This window comes from Theobroma umbraticum, unplaced genomic scaffold (genome assembly GCF_002168275.2).
Source record: "Theobroma umbraticum cultivar Fairchild unplaced genomic scaffold, ASM216827v3 scaffold_56.0, whole genome shotgun sequence".
Classification (NCBI taxonomy): Eukaryota; Viridiplantae; Streptophyta; class Magnoliopsida; order Malvales; family Malvaceae; genus Theobroma; species Theobroma umbraticum.
This window is the reverse complement of record NW_018397256.1, coordinates 11,744,703-11,764,590: the sequence shown is the minus strand read 5'-3', so window position 1 is coordinate 11,764,590 and position 19,888 is coordinate 11,744,703. Positions and strand designations below refer to the sequence as shown.

General features: G+C 36.6%; 3 protein-coding genes across 6 annotated transcripts in view; 2 read left to right on the top strand and 1 right to left on the bottom strand.

Moving 5' to 3' along the window:
- Positions 1-2,112, top strand: part of LOC110411742 (Tetratricopeptide repeat (TPR)-like superfamily protein) — a 10,325-nt gene extending 8,213 nt beyond the window's left edge. For all 4 annotated transcript variants that reach the window (XM_021422045.2, XM_021422044.2, XM_021422046.1 and 1 more), the window contains 4 exons: positions 12-241; positions 418-1,081; positions 1,397-1,475; positions 1,724-2,112. In XM_021422045.2, the coding sequence (XP_021277720.1) occupies positions 12-241; positions 418-1,081; positions 1,397-1,475; positions 1,724-1,965 (1,215 nt within the window). In that variant the 3' untranslated portion in view covers positions 1,966-2,112. The remainder of the gene's footprint in view (positions 1-11; positions 242-417; positions 1,082-1,396; positions 1,476-1,723) is intronic.
- Positions 2,113-2,418: 306 nt separating this feature from the next.
- Positions 2,419-4,060, top strand: LOC110411744 (glutamyl-tRNA(Gln) amidotransferase subunit C). The gene is made up of 5 exons (XM_021422050.2): positions 2,419-2,648; positions 2,744-2,784; positions 3,134-3,189; positions 3,646-3,697; positions 3,795-4,060. Exons 1-5 carry the CDS (start codon positions 2,451-2,453, stop codon positions 3,868-3,870), a joined length of 423 nt encoding a protein of 140 aa, XP_021277725.1. The 5' UTR covers positions 2,419-2,450; the 3' UTR covers positions 3,871-4,060.
- An 807-nt stretch (positions 4,061-4,867) lies between these two features.
- LOC110410590 (uncharacterized) lies at positions 4,868-17,382 on the bottom strand. The gene is made up of 22 exons (XM_021420359.2): positions 16,427-17,382; positions 15,227-15,342; positions 14,615-14,823; positions 14,105-14,224; positions 13,358-13,486; positions 13,136-13,261; positions 12,358-12,413; positions 12,166-12,265; positions 11,963-12,080; positions 11,546-11,755; positions 10,759-11,095; positions 9,798-9,891; positions 9,275-9,383; positions 8,861-9,132; positions 8,539-8,666; positions 8,182-8,416; positions 7,302-7,490; positions 6,910-7,199; positions 6,384-6,597; positions 6,045-6,287; positions 5,379-5,470; positions 4,868-5,285 (listed from the first exon to the last, which is right to left on the bottom strand). The coding sequence occupies exons 1-22, from the start codon at positions 17,248-17,250 to the stop codon at positions 5,138-5,140; spliced, it is 4,359 nt and encodes a 1,452-aa protein (XP_021276034.1). The 5' UTR covers positions 17,251-17,382; the 3' UTR covers positions 4,868-5,137.
- Positions 17,383-19,888: the final 2,506 nt, after the last annotated feature.

Genomic DNA, 19,888 nt, shown 5'->3' with positions numbered 1-19,888 from the left:
TTTGCACTTAGTTCTCCTTGTGCATTGAAGATCTTGTACCAGTGGCACTTGGAAGGCACATCAAGGCTCTAGTTTTATCCATGAGGCAAGTTGAGCCTGCTGGTGCTGATGCTGCCATCAGTTTTGAGCATCAACTAGAGAAGATATTTGGTTTGTTTATGGAACAGGGTACCTTATGGCCTGAGATCTGCTGTTTGCCTGAGATTAAGGGTTCAGAAATATCTGAGAGCACTTTATATGGGTAACACATGTTTTCTGAGTTTGTTGCTTAGGAATTTTAAATATCATGATAAATAATACAGTAGATTCTGCCTTTGCTTAACAAGGCAATTTGCACTGTTTACCCTTTAACCCATAATAGAACTAAAAGTGTCATTACTTTTCACAAAATACTAATAGTTGATTAACTTGACTTAGGTATCTTCACCAGTATATTGTGTCCCTGGAAAGAAATGGCAAACTGGAAATACTTGAAGCAATAAACGAGAGGATCCGAAAGCGGTTCAAGAATCCAAAATTGTCAAATAGTAACTGTGCCAAAGTTTGCAGGCATGCCTCTGTTGCTTGGTGTCGATCTCTTATATATAGCTTGGCATCAATCACTCCACTGCAATCTGGATTCCCAATTGAGGTTCAAACTCTTAATTCAATAGATGGTGCCATGGAAAGCAGCCAGCAGCTTTGTATTGATCTGCAGACACATGAAATATGGAGTTCATCATTTGAGGACTCAACTCATTTCGAAAGTCTTCAAACAAAATGGAGCCCAACTTTGGCAAAAATTAATAATATCATTATAAAGAAAGCTTCTGATGGAGATATGGAGACCGCCAACTCTTTGCTTAGAAGTTCATATAATTTCTATCGAGAGAGCTCCTGTGTAATGCTCCCATCTGGTGTCAACCTTTGGTTGGTGCCATCTCAACTAGTAAAAGAAAAGCAATTTCCATCAATTATGGAAGGGGCTGAAACTCTTGATTTAAGCATTCCAAGGAAGCTTTTGTTGTGGGCTTATATGCTATTGAATGGCCGCTATGCCAGCATTTCAGTTGTTGTAAAGCATTGTGAAGAAAATACTAAGGTATGAAAGTTGACATGCTTTAAGTTGGGAACTTCTTTAGAGTGCTAGAACACAGATTGTCTTTTTGCGGGATAAACTTTGTTTCTAAGATGTTAGTCTTTCTCTCTGTCTCTCTATTTCCCTACTTTTTATCTTAGAGTGAGAAGTTTAGAGGATTTGTAGTGCCTTGATATTGAAGTTAAGGGAGTGGTACCTTAGTTCTTAAGTACATCAAGAATGAAAATATTACACAAAAAACATGATCAAAGGTTTAACTTTTTTCACTTCAGAATATCCATTGAAAACAAAACTAATCAGTTTCTCTTTGTTCCGCAGTTGAAGATGAAAAGAGGGGCTGCAACTTCATCAGCACCACAAAATACAAACATTAGCATTGCTGTATCCAGTCATACAGGTTATTTCTGCTACTCAAGCAATCGTTTATTTTGTTCATTCAAACATATTGGTGACTAGTAGACTAACTGCTGTTATTATCCGTGGAAATGCCAACTTTACTAGCTAATAACGTTTCATCTGATTAGAGATAATTCAGAATTGGCTTTATCAAACTGCCATGTTTTCTTATCTTCATGTTATTACCATTTCCAACACTCCATGGCTACTTTCCCCAACTCTCAAATACAACCTATGATGAATTTTCAGCCATTAGTAGCGGCAAAGAAGTACCAAGCAATGGTGGAGGCAGTGAAGCAGAGGCTGCTCCAGTGACCTCAGTGCCACCTGCTCTACTCTCTGAGGGTGAAAGCAGACATTCCACCAGTCCACTTCCTCCGTCCAGTGAGGGTCAAAGGAGCTTCTCTGTGGCTCCACAACTACATCCTTGTAAGAATGAAGGGGAAAAGAGCGCTGTGGCTCACGATGCAGGAGATCCTAACAAAGGCTGATTTTGTATAGTGGACTTCTTGTAAATATCACGTGCTTATTCCTTTTAACATGTAATGAAACCGAAAAAGTCAGGATGTAATCCCACGAATAGTTGAGTTTTGTTATTAGAAGTGAAAGCAAACAGAGAGGGGAAATGCATTTGCTTAGTGAAATTTGTTAAAATTTAGCTTCATTTATAAATATTAATGAACAAACAGGCAAAAGGGGTCTCTCCCCTCTTAGATTGAGACCACATTTGCTTGTATTGAGGTATAGAAATTCTGTTCTATTTGCGGGCCCGCTAAAAGCATGGCTTTTATGTTGGGCTCTTATCTTCTGTTTATACCAAATTAACAAAAGCATAAGCGGGTCTCGTACTGTGTTTCCGGTCAGGCTGAGGCTGGGTAAGAACAATTCCCTTCCACTTCGACGTCGTATTTACCGGTCGATAACGTAGCAAAGTATGGCAGGGATCACTTGCAATCCGTAAACCCACGGCAAAAAAATGGGGAGCAGAGCTTTGCTGGTGCTCACCAACTTCAAGTTTAAAAGCAGCTCTGCTTATTCTTCTTCAAAACCCTTTTACCTTATTAAGAGTAGCCCCACAATACGAAAGTTCTCCACGAAAACGAGGTCGTCTTTGCAGCCACCGGATGTGCCTCGTCTGGCTGAAACAGCTCGTATTTCACTCGCCCCAAATGAGGTTTCTTTCACTACTTTCCTCCATTTTTATTTCACTTACTCATTTCTTTATTGTTTAACTTGATATCTTCAACTCTTTCTTTTGTTTGGTTTCAGGTTGAAGAATTTGCTCCCAAAATTCGACAAGTGATAGACTGGTAATCTTCTCATAAAGGATAGTTCAGAACCAAATTGAACTCAAATCAGTTAATATTGATAATAATTTGGAGATGTCTCAACAAAATGGGGGCTGGGTTTTGGTTTTTATTAGGGGTTTTAGCTGCCATTATTTCTTGGGCTATCCCATGATTCTTATAAGGATAAGTTTTTAAGAAATTGGTATTGATTATGCATTTATGCTCGATGTATGTCGAAGAATATACTTTAATTAATGATTATAATCTCCATTTTATTAGTGAGAGGATGTTATTCTAATAATATTACAACTTGAAAATGGTAAAAGTAACCGGTAAATTTTCTGTTTGCTTTTTGGGTTCTCTATTGCAGGTTTGGGCAACTTCAAGCTGTTGATCTGGACAGTGTGGAGCCCGCTATTAGAGCTGGTACTTAGAACTCACTCATATAAATTGGTATTTCCTTTTTAGTTAATGGTGCCACTGTGCTATACATTTGTGATATGTGTTTGTAGCAGAAGTAAAATATGGCGTTGCATCAAAATTGAGATAATGTAATTGAGGTGTTTTCTAGCATATTAATGAAGGGTAGTTTTTAAACAGTTGGTTTGCCCATTTGAGTTTTCCAAGTTCAAAGTTTTGGTAGGCAGTATTCTTTATTAGGCCAAATTGTAGTTCAGTGTCAAACTCTAAACGGTGGTGTTGTATTGTTAAGGAGGCAGCCCAACAAAAAAGAAAATGCTAATTATAGTTGCATATCTTAACAAAGGGAGAAACTAGTAGGAATACCATTTGTGTATTTGACTAATGCGTAGTACCATTCCTGTTCTGTAACTAGATATTACCCTCTTAACAAGTTTTGTCAATGCTATGTTTTATTTGCAGACACTGAAGGTGATAATTTGCGTGAAGATGTCCCTGAAACATTTGAGAATAAGTGAGATGAAAATAGTTTGATGCACCATAGTTCCTGAGTTCAATATTACACTAGGTTATATTCTGAGTGTTTTGACTTTAAATATGTTACTCAACAGGGAAGCACTGATAGCGTATGTTCCAAGCTATGAGGAGCCGTATATCAAAGTTCCTAAAGTATTGAACAAGGAGTAAGACTGTTTGGGCACCACAGTATTGTCTTTAGTACCCTAAGAATTTCATGTATGTAAGTGGCCTCAAATTCTCATTTATATTGCTTTGGAGGAGATGAATTCCCCACTGATATCCCTCTTTGTAATGTTTGGCAATGAACTGATACGTGTTCCCGGCACACTTTTCTCTGAAAGATTATGCTTTTTGTTCACTTTGATGAGTTAAATTCTGAGTATGTATAGGCAGAACTTAGTGGAACCATTCATGCGCATAGAAATGGCGATTATAAGGGAAGAGCGGCTACCATGATGAAGGAAACTTGCCCTTGTCTAGTAACCAATGTCTTTACACTTTCCTCATTGGAGTGTTCCTGAAGCCCTTGACACGACAAGCAGTTTCCTAGACATTTTCATTAATAAACAAATTGTTGAATATGATGCTGCCTTAATCAGTCATCTTGAGAAGGGTATTAGCTTCAACAAATGCTTGTAGCCTTGTGCCAGTTCTTGTTTTGCCTTCTTTTCGGGTTTGGTGGACATGCTTCTTGTATCTGATATTACCTCCTAGTTTAGTTACAGTTTTAGTTTGACCGACTCTTAATCTGGTATGTCAGTGTTACAATGGGTGGCTAGAAACTTGAACTTTGGCACAAGTTCTTACCCGCTGGTTTTACCTAGCTTAAGTAACAGAGCTATATCAAGAGAAAATCTGCCATAAGATTGTCTTCCTTGGTTGAAAAAGATCGATATAGATGATAAATTTATGAACATTGCTGGAACAGCACTTTCGAAATTCAGACCTGTCTTTTCACTAAGAAAATTATACAATTATATTTAAGATGAGGAGACAGTTCACCTCAAGATCCAAGCTAAATCTTTAAAACGTATTAGCTATTCAACTTCAGAAGGATTGCATGCACCATGCTGGGATCAGATAGTATTATAACTAGCAATAATGCCCGGATCCGTAAAGAAGCTTCAAAAGGTAGAACAATATGACAAACTTAGCACCGAAGAGATATACAAATGAATTCTTTAAAGCATTAGTGTACTCCAATTCGTTATATACATTGGAACTCCCAAAATGAAAGGAAAAACGTGAGAGCTTACATGAATGAATCTCCTTCTCACTCTATCTCTTGCTTTTTTCTTTTTTTCCCCTTTGTTTCTATTTCTACTTGTATGTCAAGAACTCAGTTGTTCCTCTCAAATTACATACAAAAAATAGAACAGTAAAGAAGTGAACAAAAGAACCTTGTTAATGTGTAAGTATCTCTTTGACATGGTGGTCATGACTGCCAAAATAGCTCAAAATCATTACTATACAATGAGCGGTCTTGAATCTCTAGATTCGCAACATGCCAATTTATAAGTTGTGATTGGAAAAGTTTACACAAAACCAGTCCAGCTGGAAAAATCCACCATTCACTTTCATCCCTGCATCCAAAACCACACCAAGGAGATACACACCAATGTTACGCAAGAATGGTATCACAGTTAAATTCCTTTGCACCTAATACATTAACTTACATGTTAATATTCAATGGCTGAATGTTCGGGATCCTTTTACTTGATGATGACTGACTTTTATAGTGAATATATCCACAAAGAAATGCAACACCCTGGCAAAGGATGAGATGATGATTACCACAGATTTTGATTCAAACAGAAGGCAGGTTACTACTTTCCAATACTTGGAGCAGCTAAGAATACAAAAAATATTAGAGTAAAAAGATAGAGTTGAGAAGTTAAAAGATTAATTCATCTTGCCATCTAATATTCCTTGATACGAGAGAGAGAAATGGGGGCTGGGGGGAAGTTCTTGCCTTTTTTGTCCATGACTAAGATGGGGGGAATAAATGCTATTACGATTCACCAGTATCAACCCTTTTTGTAAGTTATGTCTTCCCTATATACTTTCTTATATCTCCCCTTCCCCAGACCCCTTTCTTCTGGCCTACCAACATTTCATTTGTACCTAGAAATTCCATTTACCTCTATACTGCCCACACTCTTTCACTCCTACCAAGGACAATTTAAATAATAATATTAGGTCTGCTTAATTGTTGACCTCAGCAATTAATAAAATCCAAAGAAATAGAAATTCATTATTATAGGAATTGTAGAAAACTAAGACAAAAGGAAAAAAAGCATGTTTATCTAGTGAAATGGTGATTAAAAAGTACAGGAACTTACAACATTAATCAAGGATGTTATATTCCACAAAGCATAGAAACGTGCGAGACCTGCAGAACGCCTTGGACCATGACTGAATAAAGCATTTATGCCAGCAGGAAACGGAAGAAGAATGCCAAGAGGTAAAATAAACAAAACCAGAAAGACATCCACCAATGATATTGAATACAACTGGAGGAAAGTAAGCAACACTAAGCTAAAATCTCCTAAAAGTAGCATTGATATGACTAAGCCAACAAGATCCTGCAACATAAAACAAGGTGATAAGTGAATGATATAGATTCGTAAATAATTTACAAGTAAAAAAAAAAATATAACTCGTTAATTCATGTGAGCTACCTGGTGACCAACAGGTTTAGTATTATGGACTATGAAAGAGAGAAGGTAAAACATATCTCTCTTCTCTTCAAGCATTTGTAAGCTGTTAGTATCTATAAGCCCTCTGTAACTCCTCTTCCGCCTTGCAAAACCTTCACTGCTTTGATGACCTTGGGTTAAAAGTGCATCTTCTCTTCGATGACCAGATTGATTTTGCCGGTATGTAGACTTCACACTATGAAGCAAATATGAAAGCAACCAAGTTAAAATTACATATAATTAGGCATCAAACAATTCCATCATATGCGAACACACACACACACACACATGTATATACACATATGAAACTCAGAAATTTGACTTTCTTTCTATCATATAATACAAGCAAAATTACTTGCTAACTTTAGATCCTAGAGGTTCTGTAAAATACTCCCCACAGGTCATCCTATTCTTGCGCAGGGATATATTTCTACAATAAACCAAACATCTGTTCAAGATATGCCAACAAGCCACGCCACACACACACACACACACACACAAACATTACCGTGAAAGAAGCCCGGTTCTGATTCCTCCATCAGTATTTCCCAATGATATAGGCTCGTTTTCCTCTTCAATAGAATACACCAAAAGTCCATATTGGCGATAACCACCAGGTGTAGCCTGAAACCAGGCAAGATCAATGCGTACACCATGGACTCTCAAAGCAGGATTAGCATGCGTTTCAAGCCATTGGACGACAGATCGAAATGTTACTCTTAGCCGTCCACGACGAACCAAGCGCAATTGTGCATTCAAACCAGCCACCAGTCGATACCAAGTGGTTGGTTGCACCAACTGTAAGAGGTATAACAATAAAAAGAACTACATTATAGCTAAATTTTGGAAGATAAACCCATGTCTTTCACCAATGTACATACCTAAAATATGAGAACTAACCTGACTCATAAGACTGGTAAGAATGTTATCATTTTGGAGGGAATATGGAGCCATATAACTTCCATCACCTCCAAAAATTATAGACATAGGAAACCTTTGAGGGAGGCCAGGTGGAAGGTCTGTTCTCTTTTCATCTCCACCAAGGAAGAAGTCCACATAAGCCAGCATTAAATCAGAAGTTGCAGATACCTACAGTGATCAAATACCAAAATTTCAAGTTTGAAGGAACACACGAGAATTATGCTTTAGCAGCACTTGTATCATAGATCAAAAAGTGTTCAAATCTTAGAAATTAATGTGTAAATCCCAAAAAGTTGACACTGTAAGTCCTGTTCATCTGTTCTTTTCTTTAGTGTTCATTGACTCAAAAGCAACTATAATGCCAGATATAGCAGTAACTCAACTGATTTAGCACTTAGCACATAGGGTAACAATTTTTCCTCCAAAAATATAGTACCCATCTAACCATGTACCATAGGAGCCATTAAATCAGTCCTTTAATTTGATTTCTTTTTAATTGAGAAAAAACTTCTTGTTATTTCTTAAACACGTTTATAAAACAAACTGAGCAGAAAAAAGCCTCCAGAATTGATGCGAATTTCAGGATAGTAAATAAGATAGGTTTGGAAGGATATATAGACAAACTTTATTTCAGTGACTCTGACTCTGTTCAACACTCAAACTAGAATGAGTTCAGGCATAAATAGCATCCATCTCTGACATGTCTACATAGTTGGTTTTCAAAAAATGATGTCTGGCAAAGACAATGATGAGAAAAGCAGAAGCAAAGATGAACCTAGACCAGGTACAAGATGCAAACCAAGTAAGATGAAGCCATAATAGAGAACAAATTAAACCAAGAACAGAAGTAAATAGAGACCTTAAGCCCCTCATAGAGAGCCCGCGAACGGCAAGAACGTAAGCAAGCATGATCATATTCTGATCGAACAAACTCACGTAATCGTTGTAATTTCATTCTCCGGCGGCACTGCTGCCATGACCAAGCAAGAGGATACACAAGAATAGAAAGAATGGTGTAAATTGCACCCTCCCACCACTGGTAAGCAGCTATTGAATTAATCTCATCCACAAATGTGTTGAATGCACCCTCATATCTGCCAGGTCAAGGAAATCAAGTCAATGCGTAACAATTCTGATTAAATCATACATTAATCAAATCCAGCGTACAGCACAAGTGTACAAGAAGCAATTCAACAGAAAACATTGCAATACTCACACAATCTCTTTTATTTCTTCAGGAGGAGTGTGGGGCAGATGCCAAGGTTCACTGAAAGTATTAGGACCCATGAAATACATTCTGTGCACATGACTCTGTGACTCCTCAACCCTATTGGTTTCCAATACCTGAAAAGGACAAAAAAAAAAAGGAGAAAAAAGGGTACAATTGAAGTTAACCAAAGGGGACGGTGGGCAAAATAACAAGGGAATTGATAACTTAGCATGGGGAAAAATATATCATCAACAATACAAATATCAGCACAGAAAGCCAGGTGTTCTTTGACATCATAAAGAGAACCAAAACAGGAATTATAAACAACCTCATTCAATGACTCCAGGAATGGGAAAGAATGATCTATCTGAGAGCCATGCTGGGTGGGAGCTGGGCCTGGTAATTCATCAACCCCAACAAATTTCATTCGTGCAACACTAAGCACCAGTGCTAAGAGGATGAGAAGACCCATAAGTAGAAGACAAAATAACCAAGGTCCCCCAAATGTGTAAATTAACTCTTCAAGGGCTGTATAACATTGTGGCATGTGATATCTGTCAGAAATGCACTCGTAAGGACAAGGGGTTTCAGCAATACCACCTGTGAATAAATAAGGTTTTAAAAATTAATTTACTAAAAATAAAGAAAAAAATTACCCGTCAGGATAAAAAAAATGTAGTATAAGAGCAGTATGCCATTTGAATCTCATCAAATAACCTACTTCATACACATTCAAATGTACCTCGAACAGCAATATAAATGGCACGGTGGGGAAGCTCTGAAGCAGGGCAAGGATGACAGAGAGAACTATCAGACCCACTAACATTCTTATAAGTACCAACAGGACATTCCTGGAGAAACAGAAATAGTTAACAAACTTCAACAGCTGAAAGTAATAAACAATTTGTATTGGTTCAAAAGAAGAAAACAAAAGGATCTCTACAAACTTATAGAAAGAGATGCGAGATAGACTCGCTCCAACCACTTTGGAGGATAACATTCCATTAATTAGAAAACTAGCATATTCATTTATATTAAACTGCCCCCATATATTCAACTGCATTATTGGATTGAATAGAATTTTTTGTTCCCTTTTAACTTTAAACATATAAGCATTTCAATGACAGAATTCATGTTAATTGGATTATTGAATAAATTTTAAATTTCCAGATGCTTCAATTAAAAGTATAGCCTCCAGTACCCATCTCCGTATTAAACAAAAAGAATCTGAAATTTTTAAAAAGGCCATAAAATTGCAAACTTACCACACAAAATGTCCCATAAAGCCCCTTTGGACAAGCTTTACCAGTCACAGTTCCATTTTCTCCACCTCCACTCTTGCCTCCACCAAGTCCTCCTCTGTACCAATAATCACAAAATCACCATGATACCAATAGGCAAATCTCCATAAATGAGCATCAGAGAAGTATTTACAAGCATACACTAGAAGACAAACATGAAGCTCCTTGTTAAAGGTAACTACAAACTAAGAAGCCCTTTTGGCTAGCAGTGACTGCACTTGTAACATATAACCTGTTATATACATCTTTACTAAACAGTTCCTCAAGATATAGTTCCAGCATAATGCTTCAAAGCAATGACATAAGATATGAATCAACTACTCACTAAAGTAACCAAAGTGCCAAAGTACAATCACACTTGACAGCTTCAACACTTGATTTGCAGCACTGAGATAAGATCTAGGCATTACTGCATGGCAATTTAAGTCTACCACCACAATATAGTCCCAAAAGCAAACCTTATCAATCATATTTGCAGTTTTAAGGGTTCAATCTAGAATATTCTCAAACAATCAAAAGCAAAGAATAGCAATGACGTCATGAAATAATACAACTTGCTCCATGAATCGCATAAAAGCTACTCCATATAAAACCATAGCATTCCTAACAGATCCATAAAACATTCTCAACATATAATGTTTGGGACTCGACAGTTCATGGTTCAAAAATAAGCATACTTCTGATTATTTCATATTCACTAATGCCCTCAATCTATCAAAACAGAAGAAGCTAAGTAATAGTCAGAGAATGTGACAAATTTTGGGATGAAAAGCTTATTAGCAGTTACCATACAATATCATTTTGTGGACATATACCACCTGGAGCATTGATTGCCCCAATATATCATGGACCTAGAGAAGTTAACAAATGTGTAGGTCCATCAATAACATAGCATTCAGAAAAAGAAATTACATTGGAAACAAACCTAGCATAGATGCTTCCCTTCACACTAGCAATTGGCTGGTACACATCTCCAATGGGAATGTCTGACCAATGAAAATGAATCCTTCCACCTCCTCCTCCACCACCCCCTTTGGGACTACCATATCCTCCAACACTTGAAAGAACAGCAGATTTGCCAAGAGTCAATGTGTGCAGAAACAGAAGGACAGTACCACCAGAGCCACCCCCGGGAGCTATGCTTGAATCATTAGAAACAGAATACTCTTGTTGCCAGACAGTTCCTTCAAAACTTTCTCCATCAGCCTTCAAAGCACCCTCAACAGACAAACTTGACAGTGGATGTTCCACAGAACCCATCACTGTTCAGACATAACATCTCATGAAAATATGACTAAATAAACTTAAAGCAATAGCTGTTCATTAAGAGTCTAAGACAATACAGCAACTCAAACACTGCCCCCTTATTTTTACATAGAATTACATAACTAAACCTTAAACCAGATTACCTAATGTAAATTTATAGGCTAAAACAATTAGGACACTTCAATCCCAAGGACAAGATGAAAGAGGTAATATGGCAGTGAATACAAATCAACCAATCACATTGGACTAAAGTTATAGCTGCCCAACATGATTAATAATCAAATTTAACCGTCTTATAGCCATTTTCAGAGGAAACAGGCAGGATGGTATAAAATGGCACTCAAACTAACCTAGCTAAGACTTGCCTATCTCCATCTTCAGGTATTTAAATGCAAAAAAGAGCCAAGAATATATGTGCACAAAAAAAATTGACCCAAAAGCATTACCTATAACACCACCACCAGCAGCCGAATCAGATGAGCTCTCGTTTCCACTTCCACTACCAAGTTCACAGGGCAACTCTGAATTCCCATATGAAATACCACCCTCAACACAACTTCCGTTAGAACATCCAAGCCCCCCTTTACCACCATGGCCACCACCACTGCCAATACCATTGTCTAAAAAATTTCCTTTACCCACGCCACCTGTGCATCCTGCACAAGAATAAAAAGAAGTCCATCCAAATATGACACAGATAAAAGATGATAAAAAGGTATACAAGACTATCTTTATGGAGGTATCCATTTGTGTGCATGGATGTGTTTGTATGTGTATGCACATGAGTATGTGTGTATAGAGAGAGAGAGAGAGAGAGAGAGAGGGTTAAAGAAAATAGAACCTAAACCGCAATGAGAACATACCCATTCCAGATGCACTGATTATTCCAGAAGACTGTACAGATATTGTTCTTGCCCGATGGAAATGAACAACAGATCCCTTAATAAGACCTTCAACAGTGATATCCTCAACTCGGCATATCTAAAAAATAATAATGGAACAGTTAAATAAGCAAAAGCGATCATATTTTTCACTTCATTACCGCACAACTGTATAGAATAAACACCTGAAGAGTAAAAGCCAGGGACGAATTCACATTGCAATCTTCAGGAGGGTGAAGTAGTTCAATGGGGCAATCTTGGAGCTCACAATAAAGCTTTGGCGTACTGCCCAACACAAAAAGAGGAATGGTGAGATATATAATAAGACGAGTGCAAGCCTTCAATCCAAGGGTGATACAACCAAAACCAAAACTTACACAGCATCAGATGATGCATTATCTAGGGGACCACGTAAAACAGATCCAGGTCCAACCTTCACACAAACAAATAAAATTAATTCACTAATCAGGCAGGACAACCAATATGAATCTCCCAGCATAAAGTATATAAATCCCATGGCAAAGATTCATCACAATTGGTGAATGGAATTCCCAAATATTTATACCATATATGTGGCCACGTCCATGAGCCACACCAAATCACATGCTTTTCTATTAACCATCATGATGATTTTATAGCGGCCAAAGAAGTGTAATCCACCAGCATCGAAATACATACATGAATATGGAAGCTAGGAAAAATCAACAAAAGAGCTAGAATTACACGAGATTTGCATTGTTTTCTCCTCCAATATAAACAAAACAACCAAGCTCGCACTTCAATTCAAAAAAGGCTTCTATAAGAAAAATATACCATGTTTAACATTATATACGACAGTGAAAGTACAAATAAATCATCGTCCTTACAAAAACTTCAGACAAATGAATAGATCAAAGTCAAAATGCCAGTTTAGACAGAGTAGTGAAACTTAATGAATTACTATTAAATAACTTTAGAAGCATTTTTATTATTCAGAACTGTAACTCAACTGCTGAAATGTAACCAGCCACATATCTTAGCCTCCAAACCTAAATGTCCTTGGCAAACTTAAATTACTTTTATTTAACCATATAATATCAGAATTTACAAACCAACAACATGTATAGACCTTGAACAGAAAACAACCAATCAATTAATACAATAATAGTTGCTCACATGAATACTGTAAAATAGTGATAGGACCAGTCGTTGTGCTTGAATCTTATCTCCTGGTCCTGATAAATTCAATAAACCTTGTCCATGTACTCCCAGATTCGCATTTGAATGTATGACTGATGATTCCTGGGTATGAAAAAGAGAGGAAAGGGGGAGTTGTCAAGAATAATTACATCCTGAGAAACATGCGACAAAAATACAAAGACGCAGTGGGTTAAACACCTTGAGAACAACTAAATTACTAGCCTCAAGCCATGAAGTTGCAACAGTTGCATCTTCACCACCATCTATAAGCATTTTAGAATTCCACATCAAGAATATTTTCACAGTCATGCGTAAAGCCCCATAGACCTGACATTGTCAAACAGGGGGATCATAAAGTATATCAGAAGCATATAATAAATAGGAAAGGAAGAAAAATGAGACAAATGATCAGCTGAAACAGAATGAATAGATAGCAGCTGACACAGCAGATACAGAAATGGTCAGCCGAAGGAGAAATGAATAGAGAGCAGCTGACACAGCTGAAACATATATGCTCATTAGAATCATCTTGCTGCTAGGAGGATATATCAGAACTTAGAAAGAAATGCTAAAAACATAAAATGTGCAAATGAAGTGGAAATACATGGCTTGAAATCGATATAACAGATAGATAAAACTTCAATTAAAAAAAAATCAGCTACTTCAAGAAGGGTATTCTGCTGTGTAAACTAGTTATCAACTTAACACTATAAAACAAAGAAGACTTTGGAAGACAACTGATAGCTAATGAGGAGAATATTGTCTCATAAAATGAGACCAAAATGAATACGAGAAACAGAGATCTTGCTCAAAGCATAGAGCTTTTACAGCCACCAAACATGCATTTGTGAAGACCTCAAAATAAGAACTTATAAAACGCCAATTTGTGCAAAAATTCACATACTTCATCACGTATTCAAATTCCCAAGAAAATGCATCAGTCACCTTTAGTACAGAATCACTCATTAACAGTTCTTCCGCCAACAATTCAAATTCTGATGAAGCATAATGTGCTAGCCCAAAGCTCAACACCCCACTGCATAGGAGACTTATCTGTCCTTGCACCTATAAAAGGATCAAACAATAGAATTAGATTCCTAATGTGAAAACTATATCACCTGAAACTTTAAAAGCACAATTATTAAATATGCAATGCAAAAAAATGATAGACTATAGCAACTCCAAAACACGGAAAAAAAACTTAGAGAGAACTTCATATATTAAAGGTAAGTATACTGAATTTACTAATAACTCAGATGTCTTAAAAAGAAAATAAAACCCAAAAAGCCACTTTGAAGTATCAAATGAGAACTAAAAGCTGGCAAAGATCATGAGTTTTGGAAGATATCAACATTTTAAGCATCTTTATCACAAAAATTAAAAATTCAAACTCTCAAGCCTGTTAACATTTTTTAGTATCTTTGTTACAAAAATTAAAACTTCAAATTCTCAAACCTGGACACGACTCCAAAGCAAAGGAACAGTTGCCCTGGCATGATTTCGAATATAGACATTAGTCCAAAGTGGCTGATAAGGAAACTCTAGAAGAAGAGTTTCTGTATCTGTTGACATATTATGATTGTTAACAGTAAGGCTCCGGGGCACAGCATCATAAAAGGTTCCAGCAGCACCAGCATTATCAGGGCAGCCATGACTAGTTCCTCCTGCAAAATAATAATCAATTAATTATCAAGCAGTTACCATGAATGTACTAACTGCAAGCAGCAAACAACAAAAAATAGAAAAAAATTGAATAATGAAATTGGAGTATGTGAAAAGCTCTCAAAAATAAAGTCATTTTCCAAGCTTCCTATCATCCAATATAGTTCATTCATCATGTGAACTATTCATTTATTTCACCATCAAAAGGCATCCTTAGAGTGCAAAATACTATGATCATCAAAAACTGCTTTATATTCATCGTTCATGCAAAATTTGTCCCTTCTTAGCAAATCAAAAGTAAAAAGTATTCATAAAAGTATTATAAAAATAGCTTTAATTTCTTGTTCTTAATAATTACTGATCTTCTTCCATCATAAGAATGGCAAAAAACATGAAAAGTCTTACCATGTACATAAATTTTTGGTTCATCATGCCTACTGAAAACATCAACTGAAACTCTTCCACCACCCCCACCGGCAAAACCATTACCTCCACAAGCACTTATTCTGCCACTTCCAGTCCTGCTCTTCACAGAACAACAGATACAATGACATTAAACCCTAATTATACCCATGTAACTATATAATGACATTAAATCCATACGTATTTATCCAAAAGAGTCAGGTTATTCAAACCAAAGACAAAGAAAATTATATCAAGAATTGCAAACACTTGAAGCATAAGAATTGGCCAGTACTACACATACATAAGACAGGATCATCAGCTTCCATGACCTTGTTCTGTTTTTTTTTTTTTTTCTAACAACACTAAAATAGAAACATCAGGCATGGCCTAAACGGAGCACAAATGATAAGAGACCCAGATCCTATTCCTACTACTAACAAATAGGGCTTAAAGCAATTTAAATCACGTAGCAACCAGCCATATTCAAAGTCAGCTATCCCAGGTGTCAACTTATGTGGCCCATTGATTACATAGGATGCTAATTGCTAATGGAGGAACCTCCAAGCTCTCCAGATTAACTCAATTGAAGGTGCATTTTACAAATCCACAAAATATATCCACAATCATTAAATGCTCGCAATAAATAGCATGCAGCATGTCCAGTGAACCAAAACTTTCCTCACAAGCAAATACAAGTGGACTTGAGGGTTTGTTTCATCAATATTCTTCACTCTAGTTAGTATGCATGCTAGGAGCAATATTAGAGCTTTAAGAGGCTTCACCAAAAGATTTGAATTCATCATCAATATCCTTCACTCATTAGTATGCATGATAGGAGCAATATTAGAGCTTTAAGAGGCTTCATCAAAGGATTTGAATTCATCATCACAACAGCCAATGCCAGCCCAAATGAACTTTCATAACTACTGTTCCATAGCCTTATGCTTTGAAATCTCTCATTTACACACTATTTTATGCCCTTGTAGTCCTCTCTAAGACAAAGAGTCTAACACAAAGAAAATTCTATGCTTACTCTTAAATAGCAGGGACACATATACAAAGGCACTTAAGTATCTAATTCCCACTACTTGGTCATCTGTTTTTCAATTACTAAACAACCATCCAACTGTGAAATCTAAATAAACCAAAGCAACACTAAACAAACTCAAAAAAACAGAGTAATCAAGAGAGAAACATTACATTTTATGAGCTTTAATATAGATGCTACCACCTGATCCACCACCTCCTTTGCTCCCTCCGTCACCCCCATCAGACAACAAGCTCCCATTCACCTCCAACAACCCTTTAATCTCCATTTTCACCCGGCCACCGCCTCCCCCTCCATAATCCACCTCCTTACTCGTCGTCCCTCCCTTACTCCCATAACTCCAAGGCTCCTGCAATGATGACCACGAATAAGCGTCTCCGCCCCAGACATCCTCCGGCAACTTCCCATCCTCCACCAAGCAACACGCACCGCGGCCCCCATGACCTCCGCCCGCTCCCTCCACCCCCTGAGGCGTCCCACTCGTCTGAGGCGGTGGGTCCCCGGCCCACCCCGTAGTGTTCACGGCGGAGCCATTGGAAAAACTAGCGTTATAAGCCGCGAGCTCGAAAGTACCAGTAACTATAGTAGAATTTTCGCCTAAAGAGAAGTTTCCGCTGATGTTTAGGGTTAGGGAACATCCCGCGGAGGGGCAAAGGAATCTAACTCCGGGGAGGATGTAAAAATTACCCTTCCCTTCTATGTACACGTCACGAGTGAGGTTCACATCGGCCACAATCTTACACGTGGAATCCAGAGAACCTACCCCGCCGAGATCTTCAGTGCAAGATACCGACGGGGCGTGAGGAGGCGGTGGAGGAGGTGCTGGCGGAGAGTAGTCTTGATGGAACAAAAGAGCTTCCGAATCCGCATCAATTACCAAAAAATCCGATTCGAGGGCCAAAGAGGAAAGAGAGATGAGGGTGGTGTAGAAGACGAAGGAGAAGAAATGGAGAAAGCAAGAGTGCAATCGAGCCATTCCCTGCTGCTGAAAGTCATTAGAATGGAGGGTTAAGATTCGGTGCCGGAGTAAATTTGTTGATTCGGGAACATACGGGAAGAACAACCGTTGAAACCACCATGAAAAACAAAGAAATAATAGACGCAATTTTACAATTATTTTGTATATTTCTGTTTGTGTCAAAATTTTATGAAATACAAAAGAAAAATGGAAACCCCTAGAAATGGTTTTCCTCTCTGACTCTCTGCAACGAAAAAAGGTCTGTAGAGAGAGAGAAAGTGCTCTTTTCACAGAGGGAGAAGAAGAGAGAGGAAGTAAAAGATGAGAGAGAGAGCGCGCTTTATTAGGGTGCAGATGAGGAGAAGACTAAAAAAATGTTCAAGCTTTAGTTAGCCTGATTGTTTCTCGAATCTTGATTGGTTACAGTTGTTTTTTTCAGTTTAAAGCCAGTCTAAAATGGTCATATAATCGGCTTATGGTAAGATTGGTTGTTCTAGATTTCTGTGAGAGTGAATGCTCTTCGAGCTTTAGTTAGAGAGCGTTTAAGCAATCTCCTGGCGCATGTTAGGTAAAAACGACGGCGTAGAATTTGTCTAGCCTTGAGATTAAATAGCTATCCCTTTCAGGCCTAACCTAATTATTAATTAAGATGGGCGTGAACTTTACGCGCGAAATATAATAGTGTGTGAAAGGCGCGTAACTTGGAGCGCAAAAACGCATCATGGTAAGCGCAGCATCAGGATTTGATTGAATTACCCGCATGGTATCTTTGCTTCGTGTGTGATTGGACCAGCAGCAAGGGGACGGTTACTGTGACTGCAAAGCGACTGTTGAAGCAGTTTTTTCTTAGCAAGAACGTAAGCCACGTGTAGTAAATCAAGCCAAGTGCAAAGCTTGCTCGAAGCAGCTCCGTTGGGAAGCTGCTTGCCCAGTGAAGAATTTTTATCGTTTGTCATTTGTTAAAAGAGTTTAATCATATATTTAAAAAATTAAAAAAAGCTACTTGCGTAACAACATCACATGTTCATTTAAATAAGAATGGATTAACTTGACATTTTAATATTATTTATATTTTATTATACAGTATTCATTTAATTAAATATATTACTATCAAAGAAAATTTTAATTAGTGTGTACCTAACCAAACACGTGATAAGAAAATTCTGCAATCAAACTTATGGATTTCCTGACCATGTAAAATAATAATTCTTCAATATTTATTTACACTAGTTACTGGTGACAGCTCATCCAAATTAAATATTGGGAAATTGGGTTATCTTGATATCATTAATGCACGGTCAATATATATGAGTTAAATATTATCATCTCATTAATAAAAAAATTAAAATTTTAATTTTTTTATAAATAAATATTTTAAATTTTAAAAATATTTATTATAAAAGATTTTAAAATTTTTAATTTTTCATATTTATGAGGTAATATTTTATAATAAATGATAGTATGTAAATATTATACAATTAAAATACATTGAATATAAATTCAATCATTAATTATTGATATAACACCTAAAATACCTTCTAAATTATTCACTAAAAATTCAAATAAGTTCTTTTTTTTTTGAAAGGCGAATATATTATGTATTCCATTTCATCAAATGAAACTTATAAAAAAGACCATATTCTGGTAATTTTTATTATTTTATTTATATATTAATTAATATTTTATATTTAATAATTTTTATAATTAATTTTTAATTAATTATTATTATTTAAAATATCACTTATTAGTTTATATAACATGATGATGACTTGATGGTATTTACCTCCCATGTCAATGTTACATCAATACCATGTAAATATAAAAATAATAAATAATATTTTAATTAATGATAATTAATAAATCAGTAATTATAAAAGTTTATATAATCTATAATAAAAATATAAAAATTTAATCAAACGTAATAAAAATTTAAATTTTTTAAATATTATATCATAATGATTAAATAAAACAATTATGTGATGAATAAAATACTTGGATTTTCAAATGGCTAAGGAAAAGATATGCCAGTGGTATTCTATTAGCCTCTGGTTTTTTTTTTTTTGTTTTCCAAAGAACAAAGAATCTTGAACCTTACTTTATGGAGTAGTGGCGAATTTAACAAATAACTAAAAGATAATGGTAATGTGGTAGAAAAATACTGTGGCAGGAAAACGAAAAATATTTGTAATTGTAAAATGAGTGGTACCCAGGAGATTGAGCTTGGGCCCATTATATTTGGATTGAACTAACTTAGCCTATTAACATTGGACAGTGGGGTACGGAAGAGTCCAAAAGAGCTTCATATCAAGCTATGGTCCAGAGACTGCCAGGATGAAGTTAGCAACATCCTTATGGACGATAGAAGATTGGGGGAGTTGCGGTATTCCACGTTTGAATTATGGATTGGATTAGAAGAAGCGGCAAAACGGTAGAAACCACAATTGCAAGAGACAGGAAAAGAGACAACAAGTTTTGACAGATTATAGAATTTCATGGTTAATTTGGAAGAAGGAGAAGGTCCAAGCTTGGTCTTCAGTCTTCACTTTCCTTTTCAAGTTCATGAAGACTTGACAGTTTGATAGTTACAATTTTTTTTCCCTCTTGTTCCATTTGGCTGAGATTGATTGTCACCATGTATATTCAATCTTTATACTCA